Source organism: Melitaea cinxia, chromosome 21 (assembly GCF_905220565.1).
Source record: "Melitaea cinxia chromosome 21, ilMelCinx1.1, whole genome shotgun sequence".
In the NCBI taxonomy this organism is placed as follows: domain Eukaryota; kingdom Metazoa; phylum Arthropoda; class Insecta; order Lepidoptera; family Nymphalidae; genus Melitaea; species Melitaea cinxia.
The window spans coordinates 13881078-13903737 of NC_059414.1; the positions used below are offsets into that span (position 1 = coordinate 13881078).

Here is a 22660-nt window from a genome sequence, read left to right on the forward strand (position 1 = left end):
TCCCTGCCCCTCTTTTTAAGCTACAATTATGAAAGAATTTGTTGTTGACTACTCTGTCAGAGCAGTACAGAAGCTCTACAATTTGATTGGAGATTTTTACGTTTATACATTTCTACAAGTGTGGGCTTTGCTCTGGATTTTTTGTTCTCGTGTATCTCCCCATCTCGTAAAGCACTTAAAACTGTTAGATAGCTCTGGTATGTGCATTTCGGTTCAGTGGTAGCTTAGTGTATCGGTGTGTCGTTGTGTCGGTATATCAGTGTCGGCGTTGGTGTCGTTTTCAGTGTACTGTTGTCAGTGTCACTTTCGTTGTCGTTGCGTCGGTGTCGGTGTCGGTGTGTCGGTGTCAGTGTATCGTTGTGTAGTTATGTCGGTGTCGGTTTTATTTTTTATTTTTTTATTTATTTTAATTATCGTTAATAAAAGTAGTAATACACAAAATATTAAAAAAAAAATAGCAACAAAAAACCACTAAGGTTTCAACCTGTGCTATCTTAGTCTAATTATACACATACATTATTTATAACGGTTACATACAATGTTTAAATTCTTTTAATAAGAAAATAAGAAAACAATTTGTAATATTATGAATAAATACAATAATACAATAAAATACAATTTAAGTAAATGTTTAGTTCAAAATATTTAAGTAATGTTGTTTTAATTTATTTTTGATATTTCTATTTGAAATACTTTTGCATTAATCTACGGGTAGGTTGTTAATAAGCCGAGGCACAATATAAGCAGTTGTACGCTCACCATACATATTGTTAGCGCGCTGTGTACGTAGTTGTCTCTCAGTGATCGCCCGTGTGCATACAGGATGTTCAATAATATTTTATGATGATATATTGAAAAATTGTTCTTTAAGCAATATAAAATTTACTTTGGAATGTACTGGTAAAATTTTATAATGCTTAAAGACCCCTGATTCGTTATTGGATTATTCGTTATTCGGTATGTCGGTGTGTCGTTGTATCGGTGTGTCAGTGTATCGGCATGTCGTTGTGTCGGTATGTCGGTATCTACTATATAGTAGCTACCAATGGCTGAATAAAACCAAATATTATTTTAATTTGACAAATGATTTAAGTGTATTTGAAGCCTATGTGAATAAATAAAATTTAGATTTTTAGGACGTTTTCATAGTAGGTATAGTTTGTTAACTAATAAGTTCTTTACCACTTTAGCGGGCACAGACGAAAACTATTCATAGCTTGTAACTTTGCAACTATTAATTTTATAATAATTTTTCGTGTTTAGCCGGGAATGGATTTTAGGTAACAAAAAAAAGTGTGTGTACTTATGTACGGACGTAAGAAGTTATACTTCATTGGCTGGCTAACTTCACGTTGCTAACTTCTTCTTCGTTGACTAGCTAACTTCAGAGTATCAGTTTTTGGTGATTTTCCCCTCCCCCTTCCCGCGCCAAAAGAAGTATAACTCCAAAAAAGTATATAATGTATATGTATGTAATTAACGACTCTAAACCAATTAACGAAATTCTAACTCGATTGGATGAAATCTTATGTCTAGTGGAAAATAAATTAACACTTCAACCGTGACAAGGTCTCTGGTCAAACTCAACGTATGTAGGTAACTAGCGGGAATCGAACACGCGACCGCTAGCATAGTAGCTTGACGAATCATACTTTCGTCATTATGAGTACATGTTGACGTTGATTTAACATACTCAATTGATTATTACAAATTTTGCTACGGTTCAGCCTGTAATATCCCACTGCTGGGCATAGGTTTCTTTCTCATGTAGGAGAAGGATCGGAGCTTAATCCAACACGCTGCTCAAATGCGGGTTGGCGGATATATTCCCTACTATGAGTAACGATCGCTATCAGGTATACGTAATAATCAAGAAAACTTTGAATATAACCACGATTTTGAAAATTTAAAGCCATCTTTTATACTACTGTCAAAAATGTATCTCTAGAAAGCAAAATGAGAGTGAGAATAACGTAACAACCATTTAGCAAACTATTGTTTAAGCCTATTCTTTATTTTTTTCTGATACTATTTTTAATATATCATTTATCGCAGTTATCTATTACAGATTAGTCTTTTTCACTCCTTCCTTTTGTACATTTCACTTCATAATATATTTAATTTACAATAGTAAGGACAAATAAATATCCTTTTTAGTGGTAGTATAAATTTTACTGACTTCAAAATAACGAGAAGGTTATCAATTCCATTGTACTTATATTTGATACTTTATAACTTTTTACTGTGTGTACCGATTTTGATGATTCTTTTTTGATTCGAAAGTTAATGCTTTTCTTGTAGCTGTATTTAAATTTGAACGAGCTTTGACGAATGCTTTTTGAGTAATCCTTAATATTATGTATTATCCCTACTAATATTATAAATGTGAATGTAAGCTTGTTTGTTACGCTTTCACGCGAAAACTACTCAATCGATCATCATGAAACTTTGTACACTTATTATTGGAGCAATTAGAAGTAACATAGGATACTTTTTATATAAAAAAATTCAATCCGAGCGAAGCCGCGGGTTAAAGCTAGTATACTATAATTCTCGATGTGAGAACCAATTCAATTATTATATAGTAGGTAGAACAAATATAACAATATAATGAAACTTCGGGCATCTAAAAACCTTCATAAACAAACGATAAAATCCGAAAAAGTTGTTTTATTATAATATAACCGCTCTATTCGTGCGTGTACCGCGTTAGCGCTAAAGCACCGGTGACTTGCGGATTCGATTCCCGCTCAGATTTCCTGATAGCGATCTTAACTCCGACGCCGCGGTAGCGCAGCGGTTACAGCCATGGATTGTACCTGTTGCGACAAACATTGGTATTGCCATACAGGTATTTGCCGTGGTCTGGGTGTTTGTGCAGTCCTAGTGGGTCTCCTCACCGTGCCTCGGTGAGCACGTTAAGCCGTCGGCCCCGGTTGTTATCATATACACCTGATAGCGATCGTTACTCATAGTAGGAAATATATCTCTCAACCCGCATTGGAGCAGCGTGGTGGATTAAGCTCTGATCCTTCTCCTACATGGGGAAAGAGGCCCAGTAGTGGGATATTACAACCTGAAGCGATCTTAACTCCACTAACCCGCAGTGGAGCACCGTGCAACCTCCGATTCTTTTCCTGCATGGAGAAAGAGGCCTACGCCCAGCAGTGGGATGTCACAGGATGAATCGTAAGCGTAAATATGTAAAAAGTTTCGAAGTAAACTTCTCTGTTAGCGGGACAAATGAAACAAGAGGATATTAACTAACTGTTTATTTCAACCACATCAATTAGACTCTCCGCGTCGGACTCTGTTATGTATGATTTATTTTATATAATCGCTTAAGAGCCAATGTTATTAATAAGAATATTAAAAAGACATTGAAGTTTACGGTATAAAGTAATATATAAAGAAAAATTTAAGTATCAGTCAGAATATAGTTCATTATTTTATAAATCTCAAATCATATAAAACATTTAATTAGTCTATGAATAAATATATTTCAAACGGGATATTTATCATGTTTTTTATATTTATTTTGCGCTGCGTGGTGCGAGGTGCTGTGTGGCTACGGCACTAAAGAATATAGCCACCCCCTCTCTTCCCGTGGGTGTCGTAAGAGGCGGCTAAGGGATAACACAGTTCCGCTACCACCTTGGAACTTAAGAAGCCGACCGATGGCGGGATAACCATCCAACTGCTGGCTTTGAAATACACAGGCCGAAGACGGGCAGCAGCGTCTTCGGTGCGACAAAGCCAGTACTGCGGTCACCAACCCGCCTGCCCAGCGTGGTGACTATGGGCAAAACACATGAGTTCACGTTATTTTTGGCGTAAACTTGTGGAGGCCTATGTCCAGCAGTGGACTGTATAGGCTGTAATGATTTGCGGAGCTCGATATGAAAAAATATGGTAAATATCCCGTTTTAAACATATTTAGCAATGAAAATAACCATGTTCATTTAAAATTCTATAAATGACTAAAACTCCTTAAATAAAGAAATAAAAAATTCTATAAATAAATTTTTTAAAATTTTACTCGAAAGTGTACTTAATCATCAAAAATTAACAATAAAAAATTATGATCGACATTTTAATAATTGACTTGCTGAAATAATTAGTGAATATGACAGAGATTTTCCTTTGTTTAGTATTAATAATTATAACAAAATAACAGAAAAACATAATAATATTGACTCTTGCTAACATTATACATCTCGGTGTACACATAGGTAATTGATGTTATAACTTACACAAGCGAATTATATAAACAATTAGGATTCATATCTATTGATTTACCATTCAAAGAAAGAAAAAAACAAGTTATACGCATTTTATTTATATTTCATTTTGTATGTCTTTCCTTGTATTGAAATATAGTAATAATCCACAATTACATAATGTAGTAACTTGTGATATATAATCTAAATGAAGGGCGATATTTACAGCTTGCTTCGTACTGTCGTCAAAAGAACTAAATGATAAAATAATAAAACGCTTAAGTCTTGTTTCACTAGATGTGGATAAAGATTATCCTGTAAATAAGTTACGAATAGACTTTAAAGGCAAGAGGTAGAATAGGCCATTAGGACCTGTTCCTTCTCAAATAAAAATAACAACTATTAGATTCATATTTTCGAATAGGAATAATCTAATAAACATAGTGGAATTCGATTGTAAAAAAATTACATACCAAAACTTTTATCTGTTGGATACCGTTATCCATCAAATAGCGTTACCCACAACTAGTGAAACTGGACTAACTCCAGGCTAAACATCTATCATTATGAATATAATATATGGCGGTTTGAATTAATAAAATATTAGTTCTTTTGACGACGGTATAACGTTCGTGCTCACCTCTATAGTTAAATTCGTTTAAATATCTTTATACATTATAATGCCTTAAAATACAATATACAACATATTGCGCTTCAATCCCAATGAATGACGTTTCTTAAAACAACAGCTATCGCAAAACAAACTGTTTGTATTTTGGTTGTGATTGACGTACTGATGCGTTTAGACACGGCGAATACAAACGAACATATTATACGATTATAAGCATGTATTTGAACAGTAACGTTCAGTAAATTTTGTGTTCGTGCGTAAGAAATGCTCTTATAGTTATGTTAACTGCATTAATTTTTGACGTTCGTTAGTGATATTTGATATTTTGGTACTAGATTAACGTTGCAACTTAGCCTGTATCTACACGTCTTTAGCAGACAAACTTCTTAGGAACCGTATCATTCTTCTGTTAAACATAACAGAGATATACAAAGAAAACATCCTTAATGAATATAATAAATAATAAAAGAAAATGTTAGAGAATATGTTTGATATTATTTATGTACGTGATTTGATATTATTTATGTGCTCGAATCACTTGGCAAACTCGAAGTATCTAGACGTTGCATCAGGTACAACCGGGCTTTGAAATGAATAATTATCAAAAACTCAGAATCGATTTATATTTATATTATTATATTATGTCCTCAAAGGTATAAATGAATGCGATGATCAAATTTACATGTTACACTTTGAGCCTTTTTTATGGAATAAATAAGTATATGTGTAAAAAGGCTTTTAATTTTTCGGAAGGTTAAGAAACGTCACGTCTAGATGCTAGTTTAGAAGATATTGGCACCGAGAATCTTATACAATGTACAGGTTCATCTTAAAACTAATTACATGACAGAATGCTTTTGTAAAATCTAATTAATATAATAAATTACTTAATATTATCACGTAGCTAGTGTATATTTACAGAGCTTTTATATTTAATTAATATTCTAATTTCTATTCATTTATACAAAGCGTTTATTAGTGACCACAGATTAAAACGAAAATTATAGAATTAACATTTTTTTATTTAATCTTCGAACGTTATATTTTTAAATTATCTGTGGTCTTAAAAGTGGTAATACGCGAAGTTAATCGGCTGGCTGTTATCATCAGCGTTGTCGTTAACGTTTAGATTCTCATCACTGTCAACGGATTCACTCGTCTTCGTTTCACGAACTTCGTCGTACCTCGTGTTAACTCTGACGTGCCAGTTCGACAAGTCAAACGGTGCGTCATTCGAGTCCTTGCACATTCTAGAATAATCGTAATTATAATAATAGTTATCGTAACGGTCACTCGCGTATTTGGCACTCGCGTTATCGTCTCTTTGTGGGGCGTGATCGGGGGCGCGGGTTTGGTCGGGCCGAACGTGGTCGGGTCGAGCCAAGTCGGGTCGGGCCTGGTCGGGTCGAGCCAAATCCGCGCTTGGGTCGGATCACTGCCGGTGATGAGGCATATGCAGGTGAAGGTCGAGACGCGGTCGCTTGGCGTCATCATCGTCGCTGCAAGGGTCCGCCTCGTGCGACTCCTGCTCGTCACACTCATCGCCAAGCTCCTCTTGTTTACGTTTCGCCGTCGCCATTTCAGCGGCGTGCTTTTTTCGCCATTTCGTTCTTCTGTTTTGGAACCATACCTGCGGAGAAGAAATTTTGCTCTTAGTAGGCTATTTATTGAGTTACCTATATTATTGGCACGTGTAGAAGATTGTAGAGTCACTTTGAATTTCTATGTAAAAGCAATGAAATCATAAAATTTTACATCAGAAATCTATCCGACTAAGATAGAACTATTTTAGCACATAATAGTTTCAATTTAATAAAGTGGAATAAGTTTCATAATAAAAATATATAAATTGCTTTTATGGATATTTGAAATTTTAGTATTTGCACGATCCAACTTTAAAATTAGCTAGCCAGCAAAATTCTAGAATCATCCAGCCGTAATTTGGCCAAAACTCAAACAAAAGGTGCTCAGATGAGCGCAGTGCAAAGCGACATTTTACATTTGGAAACGAGCCACTAAACTCCATGTTTGCCGTCCCGAAAGCCAAATATAAAGAGCGGGTCAACATTCCGCGCCATGTGAACCTAATCTGTACGACCGACATCATAATGCCTCATTAAATACCGCCTTTAAGTCGAAACCGTCGTTCATCTCTTTCATTCGCTTAAAATCTTGTCGCGGGGAATAAAGACAACGATAGTAGCCATGTTCTACGGTAATTAAGGGTCGTTTTGCAAATTACACGGTACTTAACCAGCCATATAACAATCATTAATCACCCGGTCGGGTCGTGCGTCTCGCTCGCGCTAGTGGAGGCCTCGGGCGCTCGTCGTTCGAGCGGGAGACAGGAGTTTAATTAGGTCATAAATACATTTTCATGATTAGAGCGGGCTCGAAAGGTTGTCGATCCCGCACTCAGCCCGGCTCCGGTCTAATAAAGCGATCTGCATTGACTCGACGTCGTTATCGTTTACGTTCTTTGTTACTTGCCACTTTATTTTTATAAGAGTCGTAATCTCGAATATTAAACGAATACTTCGAATTCACGACTTCGAAGAATAAGTTCGATGTTTAAATAAAAGGTCTTTAGGTTTCATTTTACGAATTTCGTTTTTGATATTTGTGAATAAATTATTTTTGTTTAGTCACGATGTTTACACTGTGTGAAACGTTACTTAATTAAATATAAATCTCTGATTCTTTCTCATGGTTTAAACTTTTTAACTTTCATTCCATGGATGTCCCATTATTCATCTGAATGAATACTTACTATCTATTTGCGTTTTATTGCTATCACTCAATACTTTTGCTTTAGATTTCCATCTACATTGTCATATTTTTAATAATGAATAATATAATACACATAATAACATAATAATACAAACGATCGCTATGTCAGCACCGCAAACGGTATAATAATTATATCATTCAGTAGTTACGAGGACGATACAGAGGAAGAGGATCGTACGCAAGATGTTAACATCTCGTTGCAGACTGTTACACGCTTAATAGCCTCTCGGCGTGTCGATGAAGCCTTGATATTATTTGAGCGCTGTTTGAGATGCTGGGCGGATAGATTGCGGTTTATCTTGTAACATGATCGTTATACGTGTTACTAATGTTTGGAATTGGTAATTGATTTTATGTATGGTTTTGTTATTTAAGTTTGTTATTAAGTTGTAAGTGCTGTGTGGCTACGGCACTAAAGAATTTAGCCACCCCCTCTCTTCCCGTGGGTGTCGTAAGGGGCGACTAAGGGATAACAAGGTTCCACAACCACCTTGGAACTTAAGAAGCCGACCGATGGCGGGATAACCATCCAACTGCTGGCTTTGAAATACACAGGCCGAAGACGGGCAGCAGCGTCTTCGGTGCGACAAAGCCAGTACTGCGGTCACCAACCCGCCTGCCCAGCGTGGTGACTATGGGCAAAACACATGAGTTCACGTTATTTTTGGCGTAAACTTGTGGAGGCCTATGTCCAGCAGTGGACTGTATAGGCTGTAATGATGATTTAAGTTTGTTTTGGGTTATATATCTTAAATATTATATAATTAGCTTCTACCCGCGGTTTTGCTCACATAAAAAGTAGTGTTACTTCTAATACCTCCAAGAATATGCGTGCGAAGTTTCATGATGATCGGTTAAGTAGTTTTCGCGTGAAAGCGTAACAAACAAACTTACATTCACATTTATAATATTAGTAGGGATTCTCGTGTCACAATCTTACTTACTATATTCTTTGATACGGCTGGAACGATTTTTAAGAAATTTTGTGTGCTTATCGGGTAGGTCTGAGAATCGGCCAATATCTATTTTGTATAGGTACCTCTAAGGTATGGCAAAACAACGTTTGCGGGGTCAGCTAGTATAATGTATATATTTATTGTAAATTGTATTGAGTGATGTGATTCTCTACTGGTAAGCTTTATTTAAATTTTAGATCTTTGACATTAAAAGAATGTCAGTTTTTCTTACTGTGGCTAAGTTCATCAAAATTTTGAAACTAAATAAAAGTTAACTCCGATTTTTCTTCATTTTACTGTATTTATTTCTAAGTTTTTCTGTCATAAGTACTTCCATTTTTGATGAATTCAAACAGCATTGTGCTGTGTGGCTACGGCACTAAAGAATTTAGCCACTCCCTCTCTTCCCGTGGGTGTCGTAAGAGGCGACTAAGGGATAACAAGGTTCCACAACCTCCCTGGAACTTAAGAAGCCGACCGATGGCGGGATAACCATCCAACTGCTGGCTTTGAAATACACAGGCCGAAGACGGGCAGCAGCGTCTTCGGTGCGACAAAGCCAGTACTGCGGTCACCAACCCGCCTGCCCAGCGTGGTGACTATGGGCAAAACACATGAGTTCACGTTATTTTTGGCGTCAACTTGTGGAGGCCTATGTCCAGCAGTGGACTGTATAGGCTGTAATGATTGAAACAACATTAGGATGTGCCTTGGAAACCTCTTATGATATTGTAGTAGAATAAAGGTACATTGACTCTAGTCCTAAACTCCTAATCACGCTAGAATTTTGGAATAAAAATTTATTTATAATTTAAAATATTCTTCAACAATATCAGTCAAGTTTCACTACAAACTGTTCAGTGTAGCGGCTAAGATTAACAGGCGTTCAACCCTCACAAGCTATCACATTTATAATATTTATATGAACACCTACTTTTATTATTACAACAGCTCCAGATTGTATATTACGGGAAGTTTATAGCACGAATTGTCCATAAAGAGATCTCTTAACAAGACATTGTGATACCCGGCAAATGATCATAAAGGTTTAATGATACAATAAGGGTTTATAGTGGCATGTCTGTGCACACGTGAGCGGAAACAAGGTAATTTTTAATTGTTAATGAAATGGTCGTAAGTTGGTTGTGTGTCTGATAGGATACAACCAGGATAGTTGCTTCGATGTGGTACATGCCTCGGCTTCGAATGGACTATGTTATGCTTATTGATTGTGTTAGCGCTTCGTTATAATCGGAAGTGCCCTGATGATACATAAACCATTAGTAGGAGCTCGTGTTTTGTCTGTTTGGGCAAAAATCTTCCGCGGCGTTACTTTGACGAGCGTTGAAATTCAATTGGTAAGTGATCTCGGTTTATTATTTTTATTACTGTTTGCAATTTCAGTAAAATTTGTTTTTTTGCACGCATTATGGCTTAAATTACATTGTTTATATCGTTTTATTGTTAAACCAATACAGCCCATCAGTCCACTGCTGGACATAGGCCTCCACAAGTTTACGCCAAAAATAACGTGAACTCATGTGTTTGCCCATAGTCACCACGCTGGGCAGACGGGTTGGTGACCGCAGGGCTGACTTAGTCGCACCGAAGACGCTGCTGCCCGTCTTCGGCCTGTGTATTTCAAAGCCAGCACTTGGGTGGTTATCCCGCCATCGGTCGGCTTTCTAAGTTCCAAGGTGGTAGCGGAACTGTGTTATCCCTTAGTCGCCTCTTACGACACCCACGGGAAGAGAGGGGGTGGCTATATTCTTTAGTGCCGTAGCCACGCAGTATATAATAATAGTTTTTATTTATTTTGCAAATAGAAAGGTTAATATCCGTATTAAAAAGGATAGTTTCCCAATTGAATTTTGCCATTAGTTGCCCCTAGAGTGACTCTTTCGCAGCTATACACAACTATAAAGTCTTTAACGAGCGAAGACAAGCTGTTTTCTGGTTTTTTGTCATCTTTTTTTTTTACTGTAATTTATCTTAAAGAAAATAAGAACATAACAGTAAAATACCCTTTTCTGGCGTATCCTCTCGAACCTTAAAAAGATGGTACGAATAGAAGTAATCGATTTACCGTTGTATGATCAGCTATATAAATAAAATTATTTATTAACCACTTATCTTTATGACATTTTTAGGAAAATGCCCTGTCCTTAGCTTTGACAATGAAATAATGAATGGTATGAAAATTGTAAAAAGGCGTATATCCTCACATATGTCAAGTATCCCATGAAGCATTTCTAACGTTAGACTACTATCCGCCCCAGTAGAAAAAGTCGTCCCTCTTTTTAGAGGGTAAATAATTTACTTTAAGTAAGAGTAAGAGGTGACTAAGGAATAACAAGGTTCCACAACCATCTTGGAACTTAAGAAGCCGACCGATGGCGGGATAGCCATCCAACTGCTGGCTTTGAAATACACAGGCCGAAGACGTGCAGCAGCGTCTTTGGTGCGACAAAGCCAGTACTGCGGTCACCAACCCGCCTGCCCAACGTGGTGACTATGGGCAAAACACATGAGTTGTGGAGGCCTATGTCCAGCAGTGGACTGTATAGGCTGTAATGATGATGATAATGATGATAATTAATAATCTCAACTTTCACAATGCTACATATTAATTAACAATGACAATAAAGATTTACATAAATAAAATAACTATGTATAAGTTTAGCAGTAAATATATAGTGTATAGGATCAGCCGTGAGTTATGTCACGAATCGTTTTCGCGCTGATTGCGATCGCGGAAATAAAGCTAACTGCGAAACAACATGGCGACTATAAAACGTAGAAACAAAACAAGATTTACAGCAACGTAGGTTTATACCTACACTTTATATTTGGGTCAAAAGGATATATCGAGGTTGCGTACACGGGAGACAATGCTTCAATAGATTTATTTCTTTTAATAAGGATCATATATATTAATACGCTAATGTTAAGATATTTGTCTACCTTTTTAGAAAAGACTTCACAATTACTCCACATAAATTATATAGCATTTTATTGATAACTGCTTGCTATACCGGCATCAACAACTAAAAATTTTATTATTGCTTTTGTTTTTGTAAATTAATTAATTATTAAAATTATATATATGACAGCTTTAATTTTTAGACAACGTCAACATGATGGTCGGTAAAATTTTTGTTCAATTTCAAATCAAGTACGTGAGTTGTAAATACTTTTTTGTAATTTTATTCGCAAGGATATACCTAGCTAGTTTTATAATGTAATTATTCTTCTTTTTTTAGGATATTGATAATATTTTTGTAATAGATGTTGATAAGGTGTATTTTTTCTTTATTATTATTAATTTAGAATTAATAGCTTTCACTAGTACCCAATAGCACAGATGATTTCGCGTATTTTTTCTTAAGGTGTGTTCCAAAAATATAGACTAAAAAATTTAACTTTTTTAAAATGTTTAGTGTACAAATTAAGAGTAATAAAATTAAAATCACCTAGCATTTACAGTAGTTTTAATATGCATACGTATGTATAATATATTGGTTTATAATTTTTATTTATATCATTATTTCATATTAAGATATATCATTTTCATAAGAAGAAATTACACAAGATTATATTCATTTTTGAAATAACATTTCTTTACGCACGCTGGAACGATTGACTTGAGGAATAACCTGGCGAATGCGTGACGAGAGCGTTATGAAAAGTGTGATAGGATGAAGTGAACTGAAGTTGAGACGGAAATATAAGTAAAATGGAGCTAAAGAAGCTTTACTTCAGTCGTGTGGTCTAAAGCACACTCGTTTGTTTTCATAATTTAACTGTATAGAAACACAATAAAACAGATCTTATTGTAAAAGGCACCTTTATAATATGAAAATAACTATTAAAATCACTATTTCGATAACTTAACAAATATATTACAATCATACTAATAAATAAATACACACTTTTAATTCTATAGGACTTACTGTGATAGTGCAGTACAGAATCAAGTGTTACTAACTTCGCAGAGACTTTGAAAGTATAAAAACATTAAAAAAAGGTAGCTACTCATCATCATCATCATCATTTAAGCCTATTAAGTCCACTGCTGGACATAGACCTCCACAAGTTCGCGCCAAAAATGGTGTGAACTCGTGTGCTTGTCATGAATCTTTAAATTTCTTAACGAACGACTAAATTAGTCGCAGTCAATTAAGACAGTTTTGTCGCAAATGTACGCTGCCCTGTTATGTCATCGCTACATTTGATTTTACGAGATGTGGATACGCGCAGAGCATGCTTGCTTCACTTTTACATTCAAAGCCTGTCTTTACGTACTACGCGTACATAACGATAAACTTGAACGGTATTTGTTTATCCGCTTTGTAATAAAATTTATAAGTCAATATTGTTACGTATATTTTGTAATTTTTATTTGTTTTGCACACTTAATTAAATTTAAGTTATATTATATAATTAGATTTAAAAAAATCATAATGACCGTGAAACTTTAAAAATATATGCAAATAATGTAACTAAAAGAAGCATAAAAATAAATTTATGAAGTATAATTCGTACAATACACATTATTGTTTTTTTTTAACGTTTTTCATGCTAATCGCCATATTGGTAAACCAACATTCAAATTGTCAACATTATTATAAAATCTTAAGAATTTATTTTAATATAATTGTTTTTAATACAAATAGATATAATATTGTCTTTATATAATTGTTTTTAATAAAATGAATATTATTTTAAATTTCTCTGTACAACGTTTTTGAAAGGTTTACGTCAATTTATAATGTCTTCAAAACAGCTTTTATTTAAATACAGATACTTAAGTCAAATGATTTCAATACAAATATTTGTGTGATTTTAAACAGTGAACAATAATCTTATTTAAAAGTGACAAGAAGAACCGGTTACACATTTGTAAAAACACTTTGTCATTATAAAACTTTCCATAGTTCAGTGACTGGGGGGTTGCTTGTCGTCAAACATACGCATATTTATTATTATATTTACGATCCAACAAGAGTTTGCAAGGATATTATTACGTTTAATATTATTTTCCTACTGTTCCATTATATCCCAAGTCACCCCTGTATTCAATTACTTAAGTGCTAAAAGACGAACATCGATACGTATAACTATCTCTTTCTAACACTTTACAAACATAAGTGCTGTCTCATTTCCTCTAGTCGGGATAATTATATGGATATCTATTATTTTTACGAGAACGGCCGATAGGTAATGGTTTCTAGTAAGTTCTCTGCCGCCATGTTTACTTGTGTTATTGTAAATATAGAGAATGATATTTAAAATGTCTTGTAACGGTTATATTTAAGTGGATTATATTTCCATGTCTAATTTATATGAAAAATACTTACTACTTATTTTTTTGATTATTTTTGTGTGAGTGAAAATAATCAACAACAAACATGATTAATATCTCATTTAACAAACGTTCTTGTTGGAAATAAGTAGCTTGGGCCTTACTAATAGTAGGTACCTATTAAAAATAAAATATATAGGTAATTTACTTTATTTAAGTTGGTGGGTTTTAAAATATTTTTGAATCGTCATGTTACAATAATAATAATGTAAAGTATCTCGTATAAAACATTTTATTGACACTTAGGTATATTATGATAGTAAGAGTGATATTTTTGGTCGTATTTGTCAAAAAAAAAATTCCACAATTCTTTAATTTTTTGTCAGCAGTAAATGCTATGTTATTACGTACAGACATGTTACATATAATATTACGACAGTATTATATACTTCATTGAATGTCCAAACAATAGATACAAGTCATCAATCAAAAAGTCCGCCATTTTGAGTCAAGCGAATGAAATGCAGCGCGCGTGTATTTCATATTTTTTTTAGCGGCCATTAGTGAGCGCCATCGATCAAACAATTCCAATTTACCTATCAGCCACAAATTCTTCAAAACGACTGATACGGGATGCTGATAAAAAAAAATATAAATTGAGTGCGCGTGGCGCGGTTTTTTAATCTGTGGGGATGGGAATCCTATTTTTGTTTTTTTTTTTTCAATCTACATTCTGCATCTATAGTTTAATATAAAGTTTTTCTGCCAATATCAATCAAATTTGTTATAAAAATTTAGTATAAAATACATTTTCATAAATAGCAACCCTTGATAATAAAATAAATTGGACAAAAAATGTTATTGTTGTCGATGAATTATGAACATTAATAAATATTGTTAAAAATTAGACCAACCATTTGCAACCAGTAGTTACTACTCGTATAGTACTAACATTATATACTTCCAAGATAAACTAACTAAATAAAACTGATACGTAAAAGTTTGTACAAATCGACTATTCTAAATACAAGAATTTCACATTTTTAACGATTATTACCTTACAGTTAAATATTGAAAGATAAGAAATAGTGATAGATAAGGAAACGTCGTGGTCTGAAAGAAGATGTAGTGACGAAAATTGAGAAAGGTTTGCTCAGATGGTTTTATCATGTCGAGAGAATGAGTGAAGAACGATTGACGAAAAAGTGGATGGAAGGGTTGGAAGGGGTAGACCTAGGCGGACGTTTCGAGACCAAATAAGGGACGTCTTGAAAAAAGACCAGGTCAAGAGTACCCTAAACCGAAGTGCATGTATGAAGGGAATAATGAAAGTGGACGAAGCGAAAGAAGTATGTAAGGATCGTAGCAAGTAGAAAGAAGTGGTCTTTGCCTGCCCCTACGGGATAGAGGCGTGATTATATGTCTGTATGTATGTATTTATTTAAATATTGACTTCTTTTCTTCCCATATATTACACCTATTATAATTTTGCTTCCTTCTTTCCTATAAAATAAAAAACCATAAAACACATGTTTATCTAACAGGTCAGAGTGAGCATCATTAGGCGACGTGCACACAGAGCGTCAACGGAACAAATCTCGGCTATTAACTGCGATAAGGCGTGACAAACGACGCTAATGATGTGCGGCTCACACGCCGCGTCTGCGACCGCCCTGAGCTTCGATAATTGACACTCCAACCCTTTGTAACTGTAGATTTTTATCATAATACTTTTCTTGCGCCTTAATTTTACATTGTATAATGTAACAAGTAAGTTTTTCCGGTGTTTTCTTAGATTAACCTTACACGAAATATCGGAATTTTATCAAAGATGTATGGTTGTTTTGATTCCTTTCGCTTCTGATAGAGCAGCTTAAAATCATCGTTCCTAAACAGAAGAATTGACAAATTATGAATACCAATCGGTTAAGGAAAATTATGAGATTACTTATGAAACAAAAAATTAAATTAAATTAAGAAATTAAATAATACATGTTCATAAAGAGTAAACAAATCTACGTGAGAATAATTTTTTCTTTTTTTTTCTTTATATAAAACTCATATGAATCAAAACATTTGGCGGATATAAATCCTAACGAAACGTTTGTAGAGATATTTTAAGACAAGACAAAAAAAAATCATGGCAATGATTGTTTTTAACTAAAGCTTATATATATTTTCAATGTATTTAAGAAACTTTTTTGCAATTAAAAAAAAAACCACAGCAGAAAATCTAGGCAATTTTTAATCGCGTTTCATGCCTTCTTGTTATCATTATTATAGTTCGCGTCAGCATGTGTAACAATATTAATTTGTTTTATTGTTAAATATTGCTTGGTATTGGATCTAACTAGTTATACATATTTGCATAATCATAACTTCTGCCATTTTTTCATCAGCTTAAAAAATATACCAAAAAAATTCGCCTTCAGCCATTAAAACTCATAAATCACAAAAGGATTAGAGCGGCGGCTACAAATTTGCCGTTATTATAAAAACTCATTTGCGAATTTCGAAAGACAAGAGAATATTAAAGCGATAAACTTAATTATCTACAATTTGGACGGGGATGAGACCACCCCTTTGTTTTTTAAGACTTATAAAAATGTTAATGAAAAACATTCTAAGGGTAGCGACGCTTCTACAAAAATTAAAAAAATACTTGTCTTTAAATGTTTTCAAAAAAAAAAAATTACTTCAAAATCACTTTTTTTAACGCTTACACAGTTATGTAATTTCAAACAAAATGGCAGACTATACAAAACCGCATCAGTCTATAATTAAGATAACAGTTTGTCAGTTGGTTCGTAATTAGCTCAGAAGAATCAACAAACATCGTAAACATCTCATTTTACGTTGTGTGATAAATAAATTTAAAAAGTCAATAACCCTTTGACATTCATAGAATTTTTAAACTTTTGGGTACTATTTTCTTAATGTGTAATACTTACGCATTACACTCATTAAAATATAGAATATGATGATGATCCTTTATTATCTGATTTCATTTTAATGTTGTTGATATTTATTTAAGATGCCTTAAGACATTATTTAATAGCGCTTGGTTATTAATTATTTACCTAAGTATATTTTATCTTATTGCTCTATAATGAAATCAACGAAGCAATTCCTTTTCATTTGGAATTTATTTTTAAAGCTCAAATCCTATATTAAAAACGAAGGTACAGAATAACAAATCAATTTTAAATCAACAGAAATATAACATCGCTTAATTAATAAAATTCAAAATGAAATTACTGAACGCGCCCAACAGAACAAACACGTACAAAACCGGACACCAACGAAACTTTGCAAATTAAGAAAATGTAATTAGTCCGCCCTCCGGACATAATTAAACGGAATCTTGTTGTAATTTTGACATTTCATTTTTTCCCGCCGTCACCCTTATTAATTAAAAGAAAGACTGCCTCTAAAATTTAATCTGTGCTCTTCTTTTTTTTTCGTTGACATTTCTTTTTACTTTTTAGAGTTAATGAAACGGCAGAGATTCGTGATAGGCGTGCTTTAATTTGAACTTTTAAAACTTTGATTAATAACACGGTTTTTTATAGATCGTTTGGAAGAGCGTAATTAATTATAAATTTTTACAGCGAATCTTATCTTGAAAACGGGAAAGCTTTATAATTATTTATTACTTATACCACTAAAAAACTGGCACGAATTAAAAAAATTGAAATATTTTTTAATAAGATCACCCCTACCCGTATCTAATAAGGCATAAGACACACTGGAGATAACGATTTAAACGAGCGGAACGATTACTGGCCACTAACCTCGCTATCAGATGTAATTTTAAAGCGGGGGTTGCTCGTGTAATCCCGCCCTTATCGTGTAAGCCTCTCGTCAACTCAACGTTAGGACGAATTGTAAAAATCGTTTTTATATTGTCGACGTGACGACGTGTAAGATTTTTCAGACATTAAGTGACATATAAAGGTGAGAGCAGAAAGGTTGAAGGAATTAAGATGATTAAAGCTATGGATTATATGTTTATTTTTTATGAACTTCAGTCACAAATCGTTTAGATACTTTACATCATTGTTTTCTTTTTTTTAAGTGATTGTACTTCTGTGCATGAAGAACACAAATTATATTAAAGTAACTTAAAGTTTGAGTGAAAATTAATTATATTGTTTTGATTGTATGTAGCATATTTTTTATATATAACTAGGTCGCCAAACAAACGTACGGCTCACCTGATGTTAAGCGATTACCGTAGTTTAGAGACGCTTACATCATCAGAAGCATCGCCAGCGCGTTGCCGATCCTACACCCAATTCCCCTAGAAGTTGTGGTCACCTTACTCACCACAGGAATACAACAGTGTTTAAGAACAGTATCATTTAGCTGTAATTCTGTAAGGTCAAGGATTATTCCAGTTGGGCTGCTCTAGATTTTGAGCAGGAAATTTCATGCTGTGCCCTACCTCAGTTCAATCTATGTAATAATTTACACCATTTTATTACTGAATCACAATAGAAATATTATATGAAATTTATGAGTAAAAAGGAAGTCTGCTGACGGTATGTAACTTTTGTTATTTTGACTGAAGATTGAAAATAAAATCAAATTTTAGGTTTTTGATTATAACTTAAAAATCACGTGCTAAAAATGACAGGTCATAAGCCACAGACTAGATATATACACAATAAAGTATAAGTCATGTAAGTTACATCTGTGTTAATGCTGATTTTTTATCCCAATACCTATAAAAAGGTTGAGACTTTTTAGTGTATCTTAGTGCTGCCTAAAATTATTTTTATTAATTACAACTCGTGAAAAGAAATAACAACCGCTCTGATGTAGTGGCGCGTGTAGTCGCCTACAAAAATACCGACGCTTTGCGGGTTCGATTCCCGCCCGGGATGGATATTTGTATTTATACAAATATTTTTTCTGGTTTGGATGTCTGTCTTTTTGAGTCTCCCGACCGTGCCTTGGAGGACACGTTAAGGCGTTGGTCCCAGTTGTTCTCATAAATACCAGATAGTGATCGTTACTCATAGTAGAGAACATGTCCGCGAACTCGCAGTGGAGCATCGTGGTGGACAAGCTACGTACACGGAAAAAGAGGAATATGCCCAGCAATGAGATGTTACAGGCTGAATCGATAGTAAATATTAAATCAATAGAAGATATACATAAAATTATATCAAAACAACGTCAACCTTATTACGTTTCATTAACATTTCCATTACCCTAATGTCAACATCTCAATAAATCCTTTGATATCGAGTATAAACAAACATTTCGTTCGCCATTCAAGTCCGCGCCATCGGCTTAACTGTCATTTAAATTTAAATTAAGGCATTAAACGTTGTTTTGACTGAGACCGCATTCGTTTTCCTTATCGTGTGGCCCAGCTTTAGGGTATAATCGCGAGTGTGTCGCTAGCTTTAGAATGTAATCGTTGAGCGGTGACGTGTAAGTTTCGAATTGTGGGGTGTTTTAAATTATCTGTGGCTAATTTAAATTCCCTGTAAAAAATATTACGATTTCATTCATTTGAATTTATATAACTATTCTTTTACAGAATTAATTTTAAAAAAATCCCATTTTATTGCAAATTGGTATATTATTGCAGGATTTTTAATGGAAGACTTTTGTTTGTTTTTATTGAAAAAAAAAAAAAAGAAAAAAGTCGATCGTAATATTCTTATATCAAGTCAACTCACGCTGACCAAAGTCACCCCAGTCGATAGCAATCGCGTAACAAATTGAAAATTCCCCATAAAACCAATACTGATACCGAGCACTGTTTTATTATTTATCGAGCTCTTAATCCCGCGCCATAAATCTGTCGAGAGCCAACATGGCGTCGTTTTTTTCCCGCGAAAAAGAATCGTCCGCGGAAAGCGGGAATGAGAGGCAGATTAGGCGGGATAAGGCAGGTTATTAATGGAGCACGGATACACGACAGCGGATAACGGATGTGCTCTCACGAATTTGTTTATGGTCGCAGTTTTGTGACGATTGATCGGATTTGCCAAATCGCTTTTTTATTATTAATAATAAACGTATTGTTTTGACAATGTTTTTCTTTCCAATATTTTGAAATTTGTATTCTGTCACATTAGCCAAGTACGTAGACACAGATAATGAAGTATAAAATAAACTCAATAAAGTCCTTCACTTCTTCATATTGAAACTAGCATTAAATTACTTAAATTCTGTTTCTGGAAGCCTAAAAGAGGATCATAACAGTGAGATAACAAACGGGAATGAACACAAAAAATTATAGAAAAAGATCACACTTTTCGTAACACTCTCGTCACACATTCACCAACTTAATGGTTTACTTCCCCAAGTCAAGCATGCGTAAAGAAGTTTTACTTCAAAAACTGTGTGTGTGCAATTCATACACGGCAGAAGTGAAACTTCTGAAAAGTAGTTGAAGAGAGTGAGATAGATGTGTTTTTTCTTTATTGTGACGCATTTCCGTTCCATACAGTTTCAAATCACAAATACTTTAAGGAAGCCACACCAAAAAAAAAAAAAACAAAAAAAGGATACAAAAAGTACACGCACACATATTACAAACTAAGTATATTCGACATTATCGTATTTTCGCTGTGTTAAAAACAAGAAAGTGCAAAGTAGAGCGATGTGTGGAGACAAAACTTTACCAATAACACGCCTCGCACGACACGCCTACACTTGTGGACATTATAAATATACACTTATACATATTTAATAAGCTAATAATTTATGGCGATATCACCACAGACTAAGAATGGCGCCATGAATATATTTTAAATTTGGAATATTATTGTTTCTTTACTTATGTCGACTTTAAGAACATTTATAAACCGTTATTATTCAGCCTGTAAAATCCCAGTGCTGGTCATAGGCCTAGATTGAAGTTGCTGCTCCACTGCGGTTTGGCGAATATGTTCTCTACTATGAGTAGCGATCGCTATCAGGTACTTGCGATAACAACCGAGATCGACGGCTTAACGTGCTCTCCGCTCTTCGAGGCATGGTAGAGAGATCCACAAGTATATCACATCGTAACCGGTAAGAAATATTTGTACAGATACAAATATCCATTTTCGAGCGGGAATCGAACCCGCAAACCATCGATGTTTACACGACTACACGCACCATTACACCAGAGCGGTTGTTATAAATCGGTACTGTATAATATTGTGTTATAGTTAATGTGAAGATGCCACCGGATTTGAAATACAGATGCTGTTGAAAACATTCGGCAGATTCGGATTTCAATGATTGAAAAAATTGTTCTTTTTTAATCGAAAGGTGGTGCATGTTATTTGTCTCATTTAAATTTAATTGAGATCTGAAAAGTACTTTTTGATTTATATCTAATCATGCGTATTTGCTACGGTATAACTTTTCACTGCTGTACTGATTTTGATTATTTTTTATCTAATCGAAAGTTGATGCTCTATAAATTTGATTAGGATCTGATGGCTACTTTTTGATTTATCTCTAACAATGCGCGTTTACTTGACTATTTTTTCGTCTACCTATGTTGTATTACAGGTAAATAATTGAAGTGGGTAATTAAAGTCGGTTTATTTTCGTTTGCAATCAAACACAATTATACTTTAATAATTAATTTGCAATAGTAAAATCGCTTATGATTTCTTTTACATATATGTCTGGCAGATGTTTGACAGTCCCACATGTTATATATATGTAAGTATCTGCACCTACATATGGCATTTATATTTTAAAATGTCAGATATATATTTATTGGCCAATGATCGTGGCCGCCGCTGTACGGGTGTACAAGTTACGAGTTATTGGCATCGCCTTGTAAAAGTGCGCGCTGATACACACCCACGAGAAGACACTCGCCGAGTCTGTTATAATCTCTATATAAATTCTATAATATCACTTATCTGAAATTATTTTGTTTGTTTGTTACATTTTTAGTCATCTGAATAGGTGTGTATGATTAATATGGATCATTGTAAGTAGAACATAAGTGTACATACATGATAACTAGGAAATAAGTGTACATATATGATAACTAGCAAATAAGTGTAAATATAGACATAGATAAGAAAAATAATAATGTAAGAACTTAGAAAGCAATTATGTGTACATATACTTCTGCATAAACAGTATTTAGTAAGGAAAAAAAAACCGTCAGTGTCGGACCTCGTCCTAGTTTCACTAGGCAGTCACAGGACTGTTGATCTGTAGTATAATAAGTAGAAAAATCGCCTGTGGTATTATTATAATGCATGCATGATAAACAAAAGGCACAGGCATTTTGAGCCCGTGGATCAAATTTTATAAATAAAAAAAAATATGGATCTATAGTATGAAATTGTAACTGGAAAAGGACGAAAGTTAAAAAAGCGTTCAGGGATTATTCTATAATAGAAACCCTAGCATAAACTTATTTTTGACGATATGTATGTCCGTGTGTCTCGAACGTTGTTAGCTTAACAATAAAATTAGTAACTAGATTTGATTAACACAGCAAGCAAAGTCGCGGCTAAACCTTATATAATATAAGAACATATTATAGTCGATAATCATATGAAATCCCTATGAAAGCTATGACGTAAAGATCGAAGCGGTTCCTTCATGAATACATATCGCCCTGAACGCCATGTTACATGTAATAATATCAAGTGATTTTGTCTATGATATGATATTGTTTTTCGCTTAATGTCATTGTATTTTGCCATAATATTATTATTTATTTTATATGTATGTATTTTGAAGTACACAATAAAGTATTAAATAAATAATTTAA

The 22660-nt window shown here is 34.1% G+C and overlaps 1 protein-coding gene across 1 annotated transcript in view; it reads right to left on the reverse strand.

Annotated features, from left to right (window-relative positions):
- Positions 1-5914: 5914 nt before the first annotated feature.
- Positions 5915-22660, reverse strand: part of LOC123663978 (homeobox protein Nkx-6.2) — a 66755-nt gene continuing 50009 nt past the window's right edge. The window contains exons 4-5 of the mRNA XM_045598614.1: positions 6288-6481; positions 5915-6101 (exon numbers count right to left, since the gene is read on the reverse strand). Coding sequence (XP_045454570.1) covers positions 5915-6101; positions 6288-6481 — 381 coding nt within the window. The remainder of the gene's footprint in view (positions 6102-6287; positions 6482-22660) is intronic.